The sequence below is a fragment of the Camelina sativa genome, chromosome 17 (genome assembly GCF_000633955.1).
Source record: "Camelina sativa cultivar DH55 chromosome 17, Cs, whole genome shotgun sequence".
In the NCBI taxonomy this organism is placed as follows: domain Eukaryota; kingdom Viridiplantae; phylum Streptophyta; class Magnoliopsida; order Brassicales; family Brassicaceae; genus Camelina; species Camelina sativa.
This window is the reverse complement of record NC_025701.1, coordinates 439388-461318: the sequence shown is the minus strand read 5'-3', so window position 1 is coordinate 461318 and position 21931 is coordinate 439388. Positions and strand designations below refer to the sequence as shown.

The 21931-nt window shown below is 36.4% G+C and overlaps 6 protein-coding genes across 7 annotated transcripts; 2 read left to right on the top strand and 4 right to left on the bottom strand.

Annotated features, from left to right (window-relative positions):
• Window positions 17-2636, bottom strand: LOC104754302 (probable serine/threonine-protein kinase At1g01540). The gene is made up of 7 exons (XM_010476453.2): window positions 2074-2636; window positions 1518-1622; window positions 1309-1431; window positions 1054-1224; window positions 831-960; window positions 517-726; window positions 17-422 (listed from the first exon to the last, which is right to left on the bottom strand). Exons 1-7 carry the CDS (start codon window positions 2634-2636, stop codon window positions 303-305), a joined length of 1422 nt encoding a protein of 473 aa, XP_010474755.1. The 3' UTR covers window positions 17-302.
• LOC104754301 (agamous-like MADS-box protein AGL28) lies at window positions 6243-7402 on the top strand. Its single transcript, XM_010476452.1, has 2 exons — window positions 6243-6549; window positions 6761-7402. The coding sequence occupies exons 1-2, from the start codon at window positions 6247-6249 to the stop codon at window positions 7181-7183; spliced, it is 726 nt and encodes a 241-aa protein (XP_010474754.1). The 5' UTR covers window positions 6243-6246; the 3' UTR covers window positions 7184-7402.
• Window positions 7635-9604, bottom strand: LOC104754300 (protein REVEILLE 3-like). Its single transcript, XM_010476451.2, has 8 exons — window positions 9343-9604; window positions 9155-9212; window positions 8898-9021; window positions 8689-8814; window positions 8465-8578; window positions 8249-8358; window positions 8110-8169; window positions 7635-7996 (listed from the first exon to the last, which is right to left on the bottom strand). Exons 1-8 carry the CDS (start codon window positions 9525-9527, stop codon window positions 7964-7966), a joined length of 810 nt encoding a protein of 269 aa, XP_010474753.1. The 5' UTR covers window positions 9528-9604; the 3' UTR covers window positions 7635-7963.
• Window positions 9890-12970, bottom strand: LOC104754299 (C-terminal binding protein AN). The gene is made up of 7 exons (XM_010476450.1): window positions 12328-12970; window positions 11993-12158; window positions 11741-11871; window positions 10827-11618; window positions 10580-10627; window positions 10381-10494; window positions 9890-10281 (listed from the first exon to the last, which is right to left on the bottom strand). Exons 1-7 carry the CDS (start codon window positions 12913-12915, stop codon window positions 10210-10212), a joined length of 1911 nt encoding a protein of 636 aa, XP_010474752.1. The 5' UTR covers window positions 12916-12970; the 3' UTR covers window positions 9890-10209.
• Window positions 13177-15213, bottom strand: LOC104754298 (uncharacterized protein At1g01500-like). Its single transcript, XM_010476448.2, has 2 exons — window positions 14301-15213; window positions 13177-13829 (listed from the first exon to the last, which is right to left on the bottom strand). Exons 1-2 carry the CDS (start codon window positions 15060-15062, stop codon window positions 13596-13598), a joined length of 996 nt encoding a protein of 331 aa, XP_010474750.1. The 5' UTR covers window positions 15063-15213; the 3' UTR covers window positions 13177-13595.
• On the top strand, window positions 18664-20858 carry LOC104754297 (heavy metal-associated isoprenylated plant protein 3). Of its 2 annotated transcripts, none has more exons than XM_019238659.1 (3): window positions 18664-18732; window positions 19494-19569; window positions 20122-20858. In XM_019238659.1, exons 1-3 carry the CDS (start codon window positions 18727-18729, stop codon window positions 20580-20582), a joined length of 543 nt encoding a protein of 180 aa, XP_019094204.1. In that variant the 5' UTR covers window positions 18664-18726; the 3' UTR covers window positions 20583-20858. The 2 variants fall into 2 exon arrangements, with proteins under 2 accessions (XP_019094204.1, XP_010474749.1); XM_010476447.2 differs by lacking the exon at window positions 18664-18732 and adding an exon at window positions 18742-18882.

Here is a 21931-nt window from a genome sequence, read left to right as displayed (position 1 = left end):
ACCGGTTCTAAAGCGATAAGTTCAATCCATCGACCAATCCCCTGCTTATTATGCTAGGGGCCGAACATAGCTTCGAGGTCGGGTCCAAAGTCCAAACATTACATTACATATAAATAACTTATAATGACATGTGAATGTGACAAAGAAGAAGAAAGTTAATTCCGTAAGGCCAAAAGAAGACTCGAAGAGGCAAAGAATGAAAATATTATGTAAGTGAGACAATAATATACCGGGGAAAAAAAATTGAAATATAAGGGTCGTGTGAAATGGAAAGTCACTTGACCTGATCAGTGACTCTTTTTTCATCTTTGCTTTTGCTGATGTTGCCGTGAACCGCTCTCACCACTTTCACTACCCGCCGCAGCAACCACAGCTGTCTCTTGTCTCTCGCGGGTTCCATGGTCCCTTGTCGTTCGTCGTTCCTGCGAATATATCATCCCAGCTTCAGTCAGACATCTTTCAAACTTGTAAAGAACTGTAAAAAATGTAAAGGCAAAAAATGACTTGTATATATACATCTCGAAAGAGTAGATCTTCAGCTTCAAGCATGTGTATGATATGACCCATTTTAGGTCTCTTGTTGGCATCAGGATCTACGCAACGCAAAGCTACGAGCAACACTCGTTTAAGAGCCTTTGAGGATGGCGGTTCGGGTATTTTCGGATCAACTACTTCTTCTGATCTTCGGTTCCCTACCATTGACTTCAGCCAATCCACTAGATTCGTCTAAAACCACAAAAACACATAATAAACAAATTAACAAAAACATAGATGGAGGAATCGATCAAGCAGGGTTTAATGTTCCGGTGCAGCTATGAACAGCTAAATACCTCTCCTTGAGGCCGACTATAATCAACTGGGTTTCTTCCTGTGATTAACTCCATGATTAATATTCCGAAACTGTAGATATCACTCTTCTCGTTTAACATTCCGGTGCAAGCATATTCTGGTGCTACATAACTAAACAAATAAACCCCACCAAGTTAAAGTTATTTCCAAAGATTCCAACAGATTGTATTGGCAGGAGAGAGTGAATGAGTTTAAGAGTTATACCCGAAAGTTCCCATCACACGGGTAGTAACATAACTGCTCTCGGAACCCAAGAGCTTAGCAAGTCCAAAATCTGAAACCTTAGCATTCCATTGGCGATCAAGCAAGATATTGCTTGATTTAATATCCCTATGAACAACCTTTGGTTCAAGACCCTCGTGTAGATACGCCAATCTGCAGATATAACAAAGGTTTACATACAACTATATGTAGCTTACAAACATAGAGGACACAACTCAAAAGCTATTCAAGGATTACCCTTTTGCCATCCCGAGTATAATATTCATACGGATATCCCAAGTTAGAGGGCTGACATCGCCAACATCACCGTGAATCCATTGCTCCAAGTTACCATTATCGACAAAGTCATACACAAGCATCCTGTATAGCAAAGAATCCTATATTAGATTACAACATTGCTTTTTGTAATACTGGAAAGCTGCAAAACACCAACAGCGGTAGTTTACCTGTATGCACCTTCGACGCAATACCCTAAAAGCCTAACGAGATTCTTGTGCCGTACACGCCCAATTACTTCCACTTCTACTTTGAATTCCTTCTCTGCTTGACCCCTAGCAATTTAAAAGACAACACCAACAACAAATCTTACAGATCATAGAGATCAAAATCCACAAGCATAGTCTATTATTAGTAAAGACGTTACACACATGTGACCCTGACATAATCTACACATTACATCAAAATTCAATAATAACAACTCTTGATCAGGACCACAACATTGCAGTTAAATAAGAGAAGGACTCTGATCGCGATCACTCTTAAACCCTCATACCTACCTCTGCTCTCTACATAAAAAATCCAGAGGCATCTTACTTCAATGGATCTAAGCACATTACAGGATAAAGTATAGAATCAGACACAAACTACATTACAGAGGCAAACTACAAATAAAATTCCCCAATCTAGAAACGAGTAAAGGATCACACTTTAGGATGAAACCCTAAAACCCTTATCTAAAAATACGTAAAGGATGGATCTTTAGAATCAAAATGGAAGGAGTACCTATTGTTAAGCAAGTTCTTGACGGCGACTTTGGTACCATCAGTTAAAACGCCACGGTAGACAATCCCATAACCACCTTCACCGATAACATTCTCTTCACAAAGCCCATTCGTAGCTGCTTCAAGCTCTCTGAGAGTATACCATCTTCCCCATCCAAGATGCGAAACCTCCGGCCCACAATTCCCACTGCCTGAATACGACGCCGTTTCGCTAGCACTCGCCGTTCCTCTACTCTCACCACTCGACACTCGATCTGAAAACACCACTCGATGCTCGATCTTCCCTATATCGACCTGGATCTCCGCCGGAACAGGCTGCGTGTTCGCCGGTACAATCTCCTTGATCTCCTTGGAAATCGGCGGCGTGGCGACTGCGGCGGAAGCGAAATCGGGCCGCGGCTTTCGATTCTTCCGGCGAGAAGTTAGACAGAGGGAGAGAAGGAAGAGAGCAATGACGATAAGAGATCCGAGTAAGATTCCGATGACAACCCAAAGCCGGAGACCAAAGATCGATGTCGGTTTCGAAAGCTCAGTGTTGAGGAAAGCAGCATCGTACATCGACATCGTAGTACTACTTTCACTTTTTAAGTTTGTAGATTCTTCCGGTTACTTCGCATTACTCGCCGGAGATAACTCAAAAACTTTCCGGCCAAAACATGTGCTTCACCGCATCGAGTGTTGAATCGAGGAAGAACAAACAAATCAAAGATTCGTATTATTACACAACAAATAGATGATAAATTAAAATAGTGATCTGTATTGAATGAGCTGTCTTTTTGAGTTTCCTGTCTCAGTGGGTTATATGGGGTGACGGTGAGAGAAGGTTACTTTAAATGTCGATTTTACCCTTTTTGGAAAGTGGAACTTAACAAGCCTTTTTAAAAAAGTTTCGAGGAGTTTTTGGGTAAATAACACGATCTCGATAGCCGTTGGGACTTGGGGGTGGTCTGATTATTATGATAAGGGTACGGTTCACTGCAATATACCAATCTTAAATTTATGGATTACATACACATTTTGGTTAGCTTTTTAGTTGTTTTTTTTCTTTCTATTACTAAAATTAAACCTTAACGGTTGATTATTGTATTACGTTGCAAAATTCTTAGTACTAATTGATTGTGTTTTGATTATTATGGATATAATAAACATATTCAATGAAACTATTATTGAGTTTACTTTATGAGAAACTATAATCACCTTTGTGTTATGGGAACATGAGTGCACTATGTTTGCTTGTGGTACACACACATTATTGGTTCATAAAATATATTTGTATTTAGATATGTTAAGGAAGATTTTTATTTATTTTCTTTATTGATAGTTCGACATAGTCATCGCCGTTGTAAACATAATTCCACACAAAACTGCTACAAATATATATATGCAGTATCTAACTTATTTTATGTAAGTCAATACAAGATGATCAAGTGACTCCATCATCATTCATTTTCAAAACAAAAAAAAATATTTTGATATTATGCGAAGATTTTTATTAATTTAATTATAATTTATTTTGTCCTGATCAAATATCAGACCGCGAGCTGACCCGCATATCCGCGAACATTAAGCGGTTGAATTAGGATTGGAAACGCAAACTAATGTGTTGTTGGGCTTATTCAAAACTTATGACCCCAAGTAGATTTTTAGGCTTATTGCTTTTGCATTTGGGATTCATTACAGTTTTTTTTTTCTTTAAAGTTTGGTTACTTGTTGGGCTTAGGAATAAATATTTGCTTTGAATATTCAAATATATTTTGAACATGGAAAATGAATAAAAAATCAATAAATTCAAGTAATTGTTATATCCGCTACTGTTAATTCACCTTTTTTTCTTTTCTTCAAAACACTTCTTAAAAAGAATTTAATTAATCAAATCAATAAAGATTATAAAAAGAAATATAGTAATTTTAGATTTTTAGTTTAGAATTATTCATCTCATCCCAAACATGGTATAGCGTTGTTTGGAAGAGCAGACGGGTGAGCGCCACTTGCTGGGGATGACTTTGCTCTGATCGCACGTACAATGTCATTCCAGTTCGGTGTTGTGTTCTAACAACTATTTTACAAGGGTTCTTTTTAATATTCCATTAAAATTTTGAAAAGTCGGCCATCCACTGATCAAATGTAAGATTGACAAAAAAAAAAAAAAAACGGCAAAGAAAATTAATATATTTAACAATTACTTTACTATGATATTTTTAACATTTCATTTTATATTTTAAAAATCAATGATCCAATGTTTAATAAATTATTGAAAAAGCGACAAAAAAAAGACGGCGATGATAATTAATATGTCTATTAACTATTTTATTAGGATCCTTTTTAACATTCTATCGGCGATTCAGTGATCAATGTATGTTTGACGGAAAAAGAAACGGCAAAGACAATTAATATGTCTAACAACAACTTTATTATGATTTTTTTAACATTTCATTTTATATTTTAAAAGTCAGCGATCCAATGATCAATAAATTATTGAAAAACGACAAAAAGGCGGTAATGATAATTAATATGTCTAACAACTATTTTACTAGGATTTTTTTTAATATTCTATCGGCGATCCAGTGATCAATGTATGGTTGACGGAAAAAAAAACGGCAAAAATTAATATATTTAACAATTACTTTACTATGATTTTTTTAACATTTCATTTTATATTTTAAAAGTCAATGATCCAATGCTCAATAAATTATTGAAAAAGCGACAAAAAAAGGCGGCGATGATAATTAATATGTCTATTAACTATTTTACTAAGATTCTTTTTAACATTCTGTCGGCGATCCAGTGATCAATGTATGTTTGACGGAAAAAGAAACGGCAAAGACAATTAATATGTCTAACAACAACTTTACTATGATTTTTTTAACATTCCATTTTATATTTTAAAAGTCAGCGATCCAATGATCAATAAATTATTGAAAAACGACAAAAAGGCAGCAATGATAATTAATATGTCTAACAACTATTTTACTAGGATTCTTTTTAACATTCTGTCGGTGATCTAGTGATCAATGTATGGTTGACGGAAAAAACGGCAAAGACAATTAATATGTCTAACAACAACTTTACTATGATTTTTTAACATTCCATTCTATATTTTAAAAGTCAGTAATCCAATGATCAATAAATTATTGAAAAAACGACAAAAAGCTGCAATGATAATTAATATGTCTAACAACTATTTTACTAGGATTCTTTTGAACATTCTGTCGGCGATCCAATGATCAATATATGGTTGACAAAAAAAAAAGTCAGCATTCAATATTCAAAACACATTTTGTTTAGATTTTTCATCTTAAAAGAGAAAAACTTGAAAAGTCGACAGTCATGATAAAACTATGAAATAACTATAAAAGTCAGTGATCCAATGATCAATAAATTATTGAAAAAACGACAAAAAGGCTACGATGATAATTAATATGGCTAACAACTATTTTACTAGGATTCTTTTGAACATTCTGTCGGCGATCCAATGATCAATATATGGTTGACAAAAAAAAGTCAGCGTTCAATATTCAAAACACATTTTGTTTAGATTTTTCATCTTAAAAGAGAAAAAATTGAAAAGTCGACAGTCACGATAAAACTATGAAATAACCACTACTTCAAAAATGTTAACATAATATTTATACTTCAAAAATAGATATAATATTTCAATTATGCATCATATAAACTTAATAGAAATTTTAAATACTTTGATAAAAAAATCAATAAACCTCAAACTTTTCTTATTTTGATATATAGATAATGTCAAAAAGGTATTTAAGTGGAAAATTATCACTAAAAAAGGTATCAATATTTTTGTCCATATCCCTTCACCAGTCATTACTACCTATATTTGGCAGATATTAATAAAAACATTAATACATTATCACCAAATTTATATTAAAAAAATTACAGGCTGTGAGTTAGCAAAGTAATTAACTGATAAATAAAACTAAAATAATATTTTATATACAATACCTTTTATTGACATAATGGTTAAACCATCATAAACTCCTAAAATGGCTATTCCTAATAATATCTTTGGGAAATGAAAAGAGGAATAAAATATATTACTTTTAAAACCCAAAATGCAATTTGCAAAATATAAGGCTATATATACAGTCTTTGTCTCTGATACTATCAATTCACATTTTCTTTTGTTCAGAAACATTAAAAAAAAAAAAAAAAAATGGTGAGAAAGAATCTTGGCCGTAGAAAAGTAGAGATGGTGAAAATGAAAAATGCAGCAAACCTTCAAGTAACCTTTTCAAAGAGAAGATCTGGTCTTTTCAAGAAAGCCAGTGAACTCTGTACCTTGTGTGATGCTCAAGTTGCCATCATCGTGTTTTCACCATCTGGAAAAGTGTTCTCTTTTGGTCATCCGGATGTCAACCTCTTGGTTGACTACTCTTCCGGACGTGTCAGCAACACAAACCTTGATGACCCCAACAGAAAGCTCTATATCCAAAACCTCAATGATCGCTTAACTGAGGTAAACTTATTTTCAATTTCATGTGGCAACAAATCTAATGTTTAATTTTTCTTTCTCTTTTTTTTCTTTTCTTCACTTTTAATTATAAATAAATATATATAATCTTGTTTTTAATATGGAAACAGACATGATAAAATAAATTAATTAGCGGGATGTACGTCCACACAATTCTTTCTTGATTTTTAAACATCTCGTTACAATTTTATCGCAGGCGAGGGATGGAAAAGAAAACGAACAAAGGAAAAGGGCTATGCTGCTCGAAAACGAAAGAGAAAGCAGCAACAACCCTGACAACTGGTGGAGAAACTCTCCAGCAGAACTCAACTTAAGTCAGTTAGCTCATATGAAAGATGCTCTTGAAGGTTTGATCAAGGAAGTTGGTGAAACCGCAGCTCCTCCTCTATTTCATCAAACAACCCCGACCTTTTACGTCGAAACCTCTATCAATGCTGCCCCAGCAACTGTTAATGGTGGGAATGTCTTCACAAACCAGGGGCTATTTGATCATCCTATTCTTGCGTTCCCGTTTGGATTTGATGTTATGAATCGCATACCAGCTGGGTACAACCATAGCCAGATCCAGAACCAGGAGTTTAAGCAAGCTCATCCTCATCATGGACCTCGTTACTATTAATTTTATTTTTATTTTCTCTCTCGTTGTGTGACTTTTTAAGTCTCCAATAGAGTGTGTCGCGTCATTTTCATTTAATTTCTAAGCTTATTTTTTTTTCATTTGTCGTTGTTGGACCGACCTCCCGATGTTGCATGACTTCATGTAAAGTCTTCGGTCGATGGTGGTTTGACTTTGTTATCCCCTGTCGTTTTGTGGTTTCGATATTTTAATGGAATAAGAGTGAGCTATATTAAAAAAAATATTATTTTTTCTCTTCTACAACTTTATATGAAGTTTTTTTTTTTATTTTACCTAATTTCGAAAAGTAATGAGTTATGTGGAATATCAAAAAGTTTTTCCTTGTCTGTGGGAAATACGTATACTATGTTGTAGTAACGAAGTATATGTTTTAGCACATAAACATACATGTTCAGGCACGTAACCTATTCGATCAGCTATCCCCTTAAATAAATAACCACCAAGCTTCAGCTGATCTTCTGTCCGTAGTTTTCAGGTAGGGATGAAACCAGTAATGCCGTAGTCCATTCCGTATAAAAAACATATAACAATTGAATATTACAAAAACAAACGCTAGTGTCTGCCTTTCTACACGGACTTTTATGATCTGTCCTACTATGATGTGACTTGTATGTACAACCGCCTCACTCTTTTGGTCTAGTCACATAGTCACATGTAATGTGCGCTCGACACGAGACTCCAAAACTTGGACACTGAGGCTAATACCACTGGAGAGAGAGAGAGTAATGGTTTCTTCTCTTTCTTCTCATTCTACTTAAATCTCTATCTGGCGTTGTATGATGATATCAACTTCCGCTGCATAAAACAGAGCAATCATAGCGTAAGCCCATACGAAAATTTGTTACTTCTCAATCTCAGTTCTCAAGAGTCAAAAATGAAAATGTTAAGAAGCAATGATCAACACTTACTTGTTCTTCAAACTCGGGACTCCTCAGGTTTACAGACAAATTTCTCATCAGAAAGAGGACCTAATGAACAAAAACGGTCTTTAACGAAACTTTTCGATTCCAGACAAGTTCCCAAGCAGAAAGTTTGTGATTAACATACCGTTTCTAGGTTTATTGGATCCATTTGCTTTAATCTATGGACATGACCTGTTGTTTTAGGATCAAATACACTTCCTATGAAGCTGTACACTTCAGCGAAGTTCGGCATCACTGTGTTGACAAACAACAACACCAAACAAACAAACAAACTCATAGTCAGTATACATCGAAAAGACCGAATCTTGTGTTAGATATGTACAAAGTAAGAAACGTTTACCTCTATGTGGCTTCCCACAACTTTCTTGGTCATTTTTCTCTGTAAGTGTTCGAGTCCTCTGCTTATCTCTACTTGTACTAGTACTGCAACAGTTCTCTGGGACTCCCAATTCCTCTACACAATCCCAAATTCATTACCCCACATTATTAACAACTTAACAAACAAACATAACTTCAGATTACTACACCAATCCACAGCAAAAAAAGATAAGCAACATATAGTACCTTTAATCACTGGATTTGGCGTGCAACGCAGTAATCCATGCTTAGGAGTGCTACTTATCACTGGTCGTGAATTGGCGCTGTATAAGTAGTCATGCTGAAGCAATGCGTTGGAAGATGTAAGAGCAACTGCAGCAAAAACAAAAGCATGAGAGAGGTTGAGATAAAAGAAGACAACAACAAAAGGTAAACTAGAAAGATGGAAAGTTTACCAGATTTAGGAGCCTTCTGTGGATAAGGATGATTGGCTTTCCTCTTTGGTCGAGGAGGTGGGAGATGTTCGTTAGTCCCATTCTTCTGAACTTTGAGAAAGTATTTTTGTGCGTGGCTTCGTATCTACCAAACCAATAATATTTCATCAAACATCATAATCCAACTAACGCAGAACAGAGAGTTCAAGAAACTACTGTTTCATCAATGTAGTTACAGTACAGACAACTCAAATGATGTAAATCGAATCTTGAATTACCTGGATCACCGTTTTCGATCCAACAAAGGCCTCGATCTTCTTCCAATCCCGGTCAAATCTGTAATCAAAATTGACATGAATGATTATATGAATCACAAGAAGAACGAATCTCCAACATTTCATATGAATTTTAATCAGATAAAAAAAAAAAGAAGGCAGAGAGGGAGGTAGAATCTGTTAAAGCATACAAATGGAGAGCTTCAATGAACTTGTCGTGTTCTTGCTCCGTCCAGTTCTCCCTAGACTTGGTGATTGTGTACGGCTTTCTAATCTTCTTCGTCTGATCCTCAGAAAACGACATCGTATTTTTCCTTGCGGTGACTGGTATCGTCGTTGCCGTGTGGGTAAGAGTATTGAAACCAGCTAAATTCATATTCGTGGGGGAAAACAATGAGCTTCAGTAGGGTTTTACTACCGACTACCGTCACCATAACTGTTTGAAACAGAGGAGCTGGTGCTATTATATGCCGGCTTGGAGAAGCAGACAAGGGTATAAGCGTAATTTAAATGATTAATTGATTTAAGCCTAACACGTGTAAGGAGCCGGTTGCTCTGGTTCAGAGCGTGGGACTAACAACTAGAGGCCATGTGGACTTTGACGCCACGCATAAATTTTTAATCCACGGCAGATGACGAGCCACGTGGATAACGATCGTAACCAGGCAATAATAATACGTTTGACATACAGTCACAGAGCTGGTTTGATGCCGTAAAGATGGTTTCGGGAACACAGACGACGCAGCAAACACACAATCTATTTCAAAATTACTAACCAAACCACACAAGTCTCTCTTAGTTCATCACGACCAGACCCAAAAACAAACAACAAAAGTCTCTCTCTTAGACAAGCTCATCAGATGTTTCAACAAACTGAGAGAATAAACAATGATTACAGAGATAAGTTGGTTGATACCAACTAGATAACACACGACACCGTTGGAAGAAACACACAAAAATGGGTGCTTTTTTTGGTCTGTGAACCCTAAGAATGTAAAAAAGTAACTAAAAGAAAGAAAAGAGAGAAACTCACAACTTGAGAGACCCTATTTCTTTTTCTAATCAATCCAACGTGTGATACCATCATCTCCTACCATTGCCAATATCTCCACACGCACGTCCAACACCGCCTGCAACATTTGTTTTTAACATTTACACAGATCAGTACTGTTTACAAAGTTTTGGGGTTTTTCCTTTTAGGGCCATTTTGTACTATGACAGAGACTTACTGAGGGATTCCTGCAGTTAACAAGCCGGCATTCGTCCAGAGAACCTTCTAGACTCCAACTCTCCCACACGTCAAAACTATGGCTAGCAAACACAAACTCCATCCTTCGATTGATCTGCACACACACAACCACTTTTAGTTTCCACAAGAGCACTTTCGACTGATAAATTGGAAGTAACACTCTGTAATGTAAGAGGTACCTGCAGTAACTTCCCACCAGCAGCAAATGATCTCAGACCAACAGTGTCCTGAGAACAGGTTCATGCACCAAAACCAATTAGCCATTCATAAGAATATTTTAGATTTTTTATAAATGGGCTTTGCTCACGAAGCAACAAGAGGCACATTCTCTTCATCCACTCTCCACAGATATCATATTAGCCAACCACTATTAACAAGGCATGGCAAGTAAGATTAACGAAAAGAGAGAGAGGGAGAAAGGTTTACCTTGTTTCTGTATGCGATAATGAATTGTGCAGCTGGATCCCGTTTGGATACATTGGACAAAGTATCGAGGAACCAACCACCGTTTTTCGTTCTTTGCCTGGAAACATGGAGGCCCGAGAGATCTTTCGCATACAAGGCTACTACATATCCATCTTTCAGAAGCTCACTCGATTTTCCAATGAACTTCTTATTTGACATTACAAGCTGATTTGGGGAAGACTCTTGCATTACCTCAAGAGGTGTTTTCCTATTTCTGGAATCTTCAGGAGAAGCACATCTAGAACTGGAACTTAATACTTCTTCCGTGTCACTCATAGCAATATCGTCTCTTCGCGAAGTACTTTCTTCATGTAACCCTGAGGAACCCTCCGCTTTTTGCATGTATTTTTGCTGTGAATGACTCTTTTTGGCTTTCTTACCGGATCTGCTACGTCTTACTTCAGATTTTACTGCAGTATTTTGAGAAACGTGTTGCTGACCAGGGCTCAGAGATTCCTTTAATTCACTAGCCTCTCTACGAACGACCTCAGCGCTGGTGAGAGTACTTTCTCCCTGTTGCCTACTGGTCGAATCCACTATTGCTAATTTCTCATGTTTGATGGGTGATTGTTCTTCTTCTTCACTTGCTTCACTTTCCTCAACTTCCTCATCAGAAACAGTGTTACTTGGTATTACACCGTCTAAGAAAAAAGAATGCAAGATAGAGATGGCCTTCTCTCTTATTTCCATCCATACTTCCTCACTGTAGTCTGCACTACGAGGTAGTATTAACACATTTGGCATTTCCTTCACCTGCAATTAAAACAAGATATAATAATTCAGGATAAACAACATAAAGAGAGAAGATGATGTAACAAGAGAATAGGCAGTAGGGCACAAATGTGAAGTTGAGTCAACGAAAAAGAAATGCATACCCATGCTTCCATCCATTGTGGACCTTCAGCACCGTCAAGGGCGCAGCCAGCTATAGTGCCATCAATTAGAAGTTGTTTCACAGCACAATCATCCAACAGCTGGCAGCTTCCAGTATTTACAAGAAAAGCCCCTAACATATAAAATCAACCGGAACTAAAGGGAATGAGAGAAAGCAGAAAGTCCACCATCTTCAATATACATAACATGGAGAATCAAACATCATTTTGACTACCAGACAAGAAAACTCATACCAGGTTTTATATGCTGCAAACACTCTGCATTGAGGATCTGAACCGTGTCATTTGTTAATGCACAGTGAAGCGAAATGACATCACTTGCTGCTAGTAGATCATTTAACGTATCCATTCTTCGCGCAGCACGTGGGAATCTCGAGGGCCTGATTCGTTCTTCATCTCCCTGGACATATATGCAAACACAAACTATTGACAACAATCCAAGCGAGAGGAACTTGAATGAATAGCATATTCGTATGCAGTTTCGTAAGAGCTAAACACCTCTAAACCTTTCCTAATAAAGAAACAAAGACCATCATCCTAATAACAACACTCTATTGGCATCCCCATACCTCTGGGACATCAAAGTAGAGCACACTCATCTTGAAAGCCAAGCTTCTGCTAGCCAAATATCGAGCGGATACAGATCTGCCAACTATACCCAAAACCATACCACGACACCGTCTCATTCCTCGGCAAAGCGGCTGAAGCGATCCGAGCCATCCAGATGCAGAAAGCGCGTGGCGAGAGAGTAAATGCGTCCGTCGAAGGAGTCCAAGGATAAGCGCCATGACTGTATCCGCGATTTCCTCGGCTCGGGAAGTATCTACATGGACAAGTCGGAGACCTAGGTCGGCGGCGAGTGTGGAATCGACAGCGCGATCAGCAGAGCCAAGGCAAAGAATGAGCTGGTGAGGACGGAGTCGGCGTTGAGCTGCACGTGGAAGGTATGCGAGGGAATGGAGGAGAACTGCGGTGGCGGACTCGATCTTACCATCGGCGATGCGACTGAGAGGGACGTATTCGACACCAGCAACGCCGGCGAGGGAGTCCTGCTCAAGCGCACAATCCTCTATACAGTTGAGTGTGACGACGTGAGGCGACGCCGGTGACGGCTGGTCGCGATGTGGCATTGTCGCAGACGAACGGATCTTGCTCATCTCCTTCTTCTTCTTCTCCCTACTCTCGAGGAGTGGTATTTTGATTTTGGGAACATTATTGATTTAGGGTTCAATGTTGTTAACTCTGATAAAACTAAGGGGCTAAATTGCATTTATCATAAGTTAAGGGCTTAAAGTGCAATTTTAAACAAATTGAAAGGCATATTTTATTTGGTCCGAATTTCCGATGCTGATGCTCGCCCTAAATACAACACCGTTAGAATTGAAGAAAAACGACTCCGTTTCCGTAAATACGCCATGTGTACATTTTTTATTTTTTATTTAATTATGATGCCGTTTACTGGCAAAACGCAAACCCAAATTACAGGTGAAACATGTACACTCCCTATGCCACACCAAAGGACAAACTCCAGAGTTAACAACAACAAGAACACGAAATCTCTTTCTACACAAGAGCAACGACATAGACACAGACTTGAGAAAGAAAAAAGAAAAAAACACATGACTAAGGGAAGATGGGAACTCTCTCTTGTGCTACTAAAAGTATATGAACAGAGCCGATTATATATACACAAAAGAGAGGAAACAAACCGCTGAAAACCAAAAGCTCTATACATCTATCTACCAAAATTCTATCTTTACTATGTCATGATTCTTCTTAGGATCTCCACACATGTCTAAGTGGGGTGTTTTTAGTTGATGGTGGTAGGTGATGATGATCAGAGAAACCTCCTACGAAGATTACTCGTTGTTGCTTGATACGAACGCATGAGTAATCCAACTCCAATGCCTACACCAAGGCACATCCCAAGGCCTATCCCAACTCCAACTCTGACACCTGCATTAAACCATGAGAGTTGACCATCCTCGTCAACATACATCCCTTCTGGGTAGTATCTCTGTGCCATTTTCATTTCAGACTCATCGTAATCATCAGCTTCTGATTCCATCATCTGCATAAACCAAACCACAAACAAGAATAAGAACCAAAAAAGTGGGAGCTTTTCACGCCAATATATGCAAACAGAGATGAAAATCCATGCTAACAACTCTCGAGATATCAAAGAATTGTCTCTTGACATTTTACTATATTTTCAGCTGCTGATCAGACAACATTCCAAAAGTTTCAAATTCAGCTGTAGATTACACAAGAAAACACTCAAGAAGAAGCTGAAATAAGACTTTGACATCAACAATCTAAATTTTCAGAATCAGCTGTAGATACATAGAAAACACTCGATTAAAAGCTCTGCTACAACATGCATAACTCACAAAAACAGGACCAAAGAAGTAACCTTTTCAAATCCTAAATCCCAAGTTAAGAATAGTCAGTTGAGGTCTTGGTGTACAATCAAGAATCAGAGAGTTCTAAATCCGAATCATAGACAATCATCAAAGAGAGAATTGAGAAATCCGAATCATACCTGTACTTTTCTTTGCCGGGCCAAATCAGTACCAATGGCAGCAATGTCTTGCTCTTTGCCAACTTCCTCATCCTCAGGGATAGCCTCGAGGGTGACGTGTCTAGCCACCTTCCTCCTGGGACTAGCCTGAATCGTCTTGGTCAAAATAACCGGAACACCGCCACAGCAACCAGCTATATAAACCTCCACCGACGGAGACGAAGCACCACGCTTTGGCTGAAAAAACGCAGAGGAAGAAGAAAGACCCGAGCCGTGTCCGTTGCCCATAGCTATGTAACAATCCATACCCCATCCAGTCTTGGGATCACTCACAGTTCCGTTGTTCCACACGCCTTCGATTCTATCAAGGTTCCCACACAAGACCATATCGTCGTTATCGTAAACCTCGACATCAACGCATCCGGTAACGCGCACGGTCTCAGTGCTAACGTAAGTCACCTCAGAGGTTTCACGGTCGACTCTATCACGGCGGAGTTTAAGAGACGCCGTCTCGGAAGAAGGAACCCTAACGCCGTTAACCTCAAGGGAGGCGCCGGTTTCACGGGGAGGGTGACGGAGGGTGAGGAAGTCAGGGACGTTCTGAACAACACAGGGAGCGATGCGGACGTAGAACAAACGAACCTCAAGCCAAGAAGATTGCGATAACGCAATCGACGATGCCGAAGACGGCGGCGGCGATACGGAGGAGGTATTCATGTGGTACGATTTGGTGGTGGTAGTGGTGACAAAAGGATCCTGATGAAGATGATCTTTCGAAATCATCTATAGAAACAGATTTGATTCAAGAAAAAAAAAACAAATTCGCAATCTGAATTTATGAAAAATTTGGAAGGATTGAGGAGAAGAAACAAAGAGATGATGATGAATGAATCGGAACAGCAGCAACTCTTTATTTTATTTTTTTTGTTTGTTTGTTTTGTTGGTTTAGGTTTTTTGGGGGTTTCAGATATTTTCGAAGGTAAAAATAAAAAAAGTCAATACCTTAAAAATAAGTTTGACGCTGAGGAAATTACGGAGGGGTCAAAGGTAAAGAAACCGACAAGATACATACCCTCGTGTGACTCGCACGTGTGACTTTTTTTTGTTTCCTTTTAAGACTGGGCCACAATATATCCTCTCGGTCTCTTAAATGGGCTTAGATCAATTTTTGGTTTGGGCTCAATATAAATTATTTTATACCAACTTCAAAAAATCTGCAAACTACACAAGTTTTGAAGTTTATGTTTGAAAACTTTATTATGTGGTGGAAGTCTGAGTTTTTTTATTCATGTGTATCATAAGATAAGACCATGTTTACAGATACACACCTCGTTTACTAAGATCAGCCCAACAGGCCCTGTAATGATTTAATATTTACCTGTATGATCAATGAAAATTGCATGGACTATAATATCACCATATCTGTTTTCCCACCCAAAAGAAGAAGAAGAAGAAGAAGAAGAAGAGATGGATGCACTCATGCATTGAGTGTATAAAAGTGAAGGTGAAGTGATGATATACTTACTACTACAATGAATGATGATGATACTGTCTCACCAAACATACTAACCACAAGTTAATGGATATATATAGCTTTGTTTCTTTTATTTTTGAAACCGACAGCGATAAACTTACTACAGTATTAGTAAAGAATGATTCGTGATAAAGGAAAAATCATTTTACTCATTCGGGTCATTGACCGTACGGCAATTAATTATTATTTTGAATCATAACCATTTATATTCTTTAGTAGACGTCCCTTTTGATCTATCTAATCTATGTATTGTTTTCAAAAGAAAAAATTATAAGGGATTCCTCACCGTTGGATATGAGATCTTGTCGGGTGAATTGGACCAACTTTGGATATACATAATTTATAGGCCGGCTATAATGTTTTCTTCTTTCTTCTCTTTTTTTTTGTTTACACCGAAAAGATTGGGGTTTTGTCATTTCACCATCCAATTAGGTAGGTAGACGAATCTAATCATAATAGTAATGAGATTAATCTGACATCAAAATTTTAATTATCGTTTATTTTTGAATAACGATTTTGCAACTCATGTGTATGTCCGCAACTGAAGATCCGTGTCGGAGGTTTACTTAAGTTGATTTTAATTGCATCATGTAGTAGCTTAGTAGTAGTATGATTTTGACCGTATTTTAGATCTCCTTGTAAAAGTTTATTAATACATTTCGTAATTTTTAGTTAACACTTAATTAAATTCGTAATCGTATCTTACGCTGACGTTGGATTTTTATAATACGTAGAAGTTAACTAATTAACTGATATAATCTATACTTTGTTAACCTTTAATTTGTATAGTCTGCAATTATATGATGCTCATCTTAAATAGTTAAGATAACTATACGATCCCTAATTGTACGTGTATCCACCACATACATACAGAAACATTGTCTGTTATAGTATTTCTGTAGCACGACATATTTCTAATAGTTAAGATGAGATTTATTTTTTCTTTCAGTTAAAGAAAAAAACAAGATAAGACTCTTCTAATATTTGTCAAAAACAAGCAAACCCATAACTAGCAGCTGCTGTAACATTCAAACCATCAATAAAACCATTTTCAATTTTGGTCAAACTATAAAGCAGAGTGTGTTTTTTTGTCAAAGTTTGCCAAAATAATTAAAGAGTAGTTAGGTCAAACTGTGTTTAGTTTGCTCTTGGGTTAATAGTCAAAGTAGGAATCAACGGTCGAGATCAGACGCTGAGGATGGTAAGACCAAAGGATGGCTAAGAATTGACTATATTAAGCCGCCTTTTCAAAAGAAAACTAATAAATACATATTTTGAAATTTTTGTAGAATAAAAGAATAGTATATAATAAAAATATAAAACATGAGAGAAGTGGGCCTGAGATTCCACTCTAAGTGGCCCAGATTACAAATCTCGTCACGTCTCGTTTCGTCTTATACCCGCAGTCACAACGTGTGTGTGGTTCACGCGCAAGCCAAACACAAATCCAAAAACATAGTGACATATACAAAAAAGCTGCTCCACTTGTATAATTCGTGGACGTAAGAAATATTTTATCAAACAGAGAAATAAAAAAAAAAATTAATCTACGTGGGCAAACACGTGGAAATATATAGCTGTTTCCCACTAAACATGTATATATTTTCTTTATGTATTTGTATTTGTTTTGGGGGGGGTTTTGTCTTTATTTGGAGAATCGAATTCGTGTAGAATTGGCAAACTGATGATGGTGGGATAGCTAGCGAGGAGGACTCAATTATTAGATAAAATTTCATATACATAAAAACTTTAGAACAATTCAAATCATATAATGGAATAAAAAGGAAATATTGGCAATTTTGAGTGACCACATTATCTTCTTTAATATGTTTTTTTTCTTTTCTTTCTCTCCTTATACTTTTACCCAAAAAGAAAAAATATATAGATATATACATGTGTCCATTTCAAGTAAATAAACGGGTAATCATGAACAATTTGGTTTTCTTATAATTTTTTGAATTAGATTACAATACTATACTCATATTATACTCCAAATAATTAACCGAGTTATCCCGGACATAATGAAGATTAAATAAAACAAATAACTTTTATTTTTTTGAAAATAATAAAACAAATAATTACAAAATACTTGTATTCCACAGATTTGGATAATTCGAAGTAGGTGGGTTACTTACTTGACTCCAAACCGCACATACCTAAGATCTTGTAATATGTCTCCCTCGGCACCATTCTATAAAAATGACAAAGCTTGTGATACTCCCCGAGTATATGAAACTTATTATTCTTAGGAATTATGGCTCCCAAAAAAAACCATAAATAAGTTTTGATATATAGTTATCTTAAAGTAGGAAATCATTAAAAAATGACGTTGATAAGGTGAGAAAGAAAAATCAAAAAAGACAGAAAAAAAAGGAAACAACAAGAACCAAAGGACGGAAAGCAGCAAATGCAATGACGCTCGGAGCTGAGAGAGACTCACGCGCTCTTAATTTACCTCACGCGTGTGCATGTTAACATAACACGCGCGTCAATGAAATGAAATCAAGAAAGAAAGAAAGAAAAAGATATAGTAGAGATCTCTTCGTCCCTCTCTCGTACCACACCATTCATTCATTCATTCATTCATTGAGATTGGAGAGACTCTCTCTTCTTCTGGCTCTGCATGCATCTCTCTCTCTAATATATCAACCAGTATTTGTCAGGGTTTGGGCATTTCTTTATAAAAATAATTATACGATCAGTGTGTGTGTCTGTCCAATCTCTCTCTTATCGTCTTCTAAAGTTTCCTATTATTTTCATTCTTCCTTCATTCTTCCTTCATTCTTAACTCTCTCTCTCTCTCTCTCTCTTATAACTCAAGAGACAAAATCTTTCTTTTCTTTTCTTACATCTCTCTCTCTCTCTCTCCCTCTCGGCATATTCTTTAGAAAGTTAACCTAAAAACAGAGAGCAATGAAGGTCCATCTCTCTCTCTCTTCCTCTCTCTCACTCTACACGTTTTCAAGATTTGATTCCTAGCTAGGATTCGAATTTCTATAAGAAAAAAATTGGCTTGGATTTTTTTTTTTACATCTTGAATCTGAATGTAACAAGCCCTCTTCTCTTTATGTATGTTCTTTACTAATGAACCTCTGAATCTATTCCTTCAGTTTTGAAACAAGTAGATGTGTGTGTTTATTTAGATGCGATCTACTTCTTTTTGTAGTTCAAGAACAGAAACAATCTCACTTTTTTTTTTTTTTACTTACTCTGCTCCTATTGCAACATAAGTATATATCTTTCTTTTTCCCTTGGGGGAATCTTAACTGTGAAATACAGTTTTTTTTTTCACTTACTATTATTAACAAAATCAATTCAAAAATCTTATATTGAATGATGCACATGGCTCTGTTTTGCAAAAGTCTGGTTCTCTACTATGTTCACACTACTCATACGCATGCATGTCACTCTCTCTGTAAACATAACGTATTAGTAATTTTATTTTATTTCTGGTTTTAACGTTAAGAACATATCAGTAATTTTTTAGTATCTTCTGTAAAACCTGCAAAAATCTATGTTTTTATATTATTATGTTCTTGGTGATCCAGTTGTTTTGTTTTTAGTTGCATGATATACAAATTCCAGAGAGAAATAGAAAACAAAAGGAAGAAGAGAAAAATAGATCATCTTTGTGAATTAATTTCACTAAAATCTATTTGTACTTTGTAATTATTTTGCAGAAAATGGTGTTAAACCTGGATTTGCATGATGATAAGGCAAAACAAAAGGCCCTTAAAACGGTTTCCACTCTCCCAGGTAATCCATCACTAATCTTGTATAATGTTGGTTACAAACTTACAACTACACATCAGAAACAGGGATAGAGATCTTGCTCTGTCTCTGTTTAGTTCTCGCTTCGAAACCAAACTATTAGATAAATGGTTTTACTGTCCGGTTTAGTCTCCGATTTAGTAGGTAAGGAAGGTGTTAACTGAGGTAAACATGTTTTTAAAATTGCTTTATTGTTTGTTGATGAACAATCACGAGCTGCTCTGACAGAAGTGTCTTTCTTTTTCAATAGTGACAATACGGTAAAATGTTGCGCCATATTTCAATTATTTCTGAAATTCATTTATTTTATTTCTTTGGAATAAAATCAAATCTAGGCCACTATAGCTTCTTTGAAATATGTGCCCATCTATTGAAATATCATATGCTGTCAAAGATTTGTTTTTGTTTGTCTGAGTCAAAGTGTTTTAAACTCCTTATTGGTAAAATGTTGCAACTTATATCAATAGGGCAAAAACTCGAGTGTCTGTCTATCAAAATGGTTACAAATTTCATCTTGTTTTTTTTTTCTTGTTCTAGGAATCGATTCGATTGCAATGGACATGAAGGGGAAGAAATTGACTGTGATCGGAACCGTGGATCCGGTGAATGTAGTAAGTAAGCTAAGAAAGTATTGGCCCTTGACGGATATTGTACTAGTAGGACCTGCGAAAGAGCCGGAAAAGGAGAAGAAAGAGGAGCCGAAGAAGGAAGGTGGTGGCGAGCCGGCGAAAAAAGAAGGAGAAGCTCCCAAAGAAGAAGCGAAAAAGGAAGGAGAAGCGCCAAAGAAGGAAGAAGAGAAGAAAGAGGGCGGCGATAAAAAGGAGGGAGAGAAGAAAGATCAACCGCAACCACAACCACAACCACAACCGGTTTTGCCGCCACCGGAGCAGCATGTGTTGGAACTTGTAAAGGCGTATAAAGCATATAATCCTCACCTAACAGCATATTACTACGCTCAAAGCATCGAAGAAAACCCTAATGCTTGCGTTATATGTTGAAAACATATATTATATTATATAATTTGGGGGAAAATGATGAACCGATCTATAGTGAGGATGAAGAATAAGAAACAGGATATATTGATTCGGTTGGATCATCGGATATGTTTTTTTCTGTCCTCGATAATGCGAGGAAGCTTAATTTCCTTAAATCGATTTCGATGATATGTTTTCTGTATATATCGTCGATAGTACTAGAATTTTGTTTTTTTTTTTTTTACTTTGAAGGGAACTTTCTGTATATAATGGTGTTATATATGTACGTTAGTATTTTAATTTGTTTGTTAATTATCTTCAGTTGTCCTTAAGTTAATATTGTTTGTGATACACGTTTCTTTGTCGACGTTAATATTTCTCAAGGGTTTATAACGTAAGTAACAAATTCTATGCACATATTTTAGGGACTAAATCTCTCGAATATTTAAGTGTAATATAACGATTTTGCTATTCCGTAATTTTGTCATCTTCGATCTTGTGATTTTAATTTTACAAAGTTATTCTATTGCAGGAAACTGTATGCTTAAATGTACGTATGTGGGTGTTACTTTAGGTTAAGAATGTTACTTCTGTTTTGCACGAAGCGAAAGGGCATGGCCTTTCGTGATCATCTGATAAGTCACTTTTAGAAATTTGTTTTATAGTTGGTAATTAATTCTTTTAATAGTTCTAGTTTTTTGTTTCTTTTCACAAAAATGAAGTTTAAATATAGAGTTCAAAAAAACTTCGACAAAAAAATTCATATAATAATTGATTTCAGGGGATAATAACATAAAGTGAAGTTCTAAATTATTACTTTTTAAAAATAATCATATTCTAGAAACAAACCACTTAAGAATTATCTCCGCCACATATAAAAGTTCTTCATTTTTCGACACAGAAAAATTGACTATATTTTCAAAAATTGAATATATAGTATTCACGTAACCAAGTTCATTGTAAACGTCATAGGATAGATCACATATGCAAATGTCAAAAAAATTTGGTTGGTAGGCACCTAAAAGGAGCATGTGAATATTCAAATTAAAAACTTTTGTAACACATTATCTGATCACAATTTCTAATTTCTGTAATATTTTTGCGATATATATTATTTGGGTCAAAACAAAATACATTCCCGTGAGTGCTAAAAAGAATACTTCACTACCAAAAACAGAAAGGGCTTGCCTATTTGTCAGTATTTCTACCAAACAAATATAAATATTACTCCATCATGTTTCGTAATGAATATGATCATGAGTCGGTGGTGAGTGATGATGACGACGACGATGTCGATCATTATAAATAGACAGATATCTACATATACACACTAGCATATGTCTACTTAATTATCCAGATACATATTAATCAGT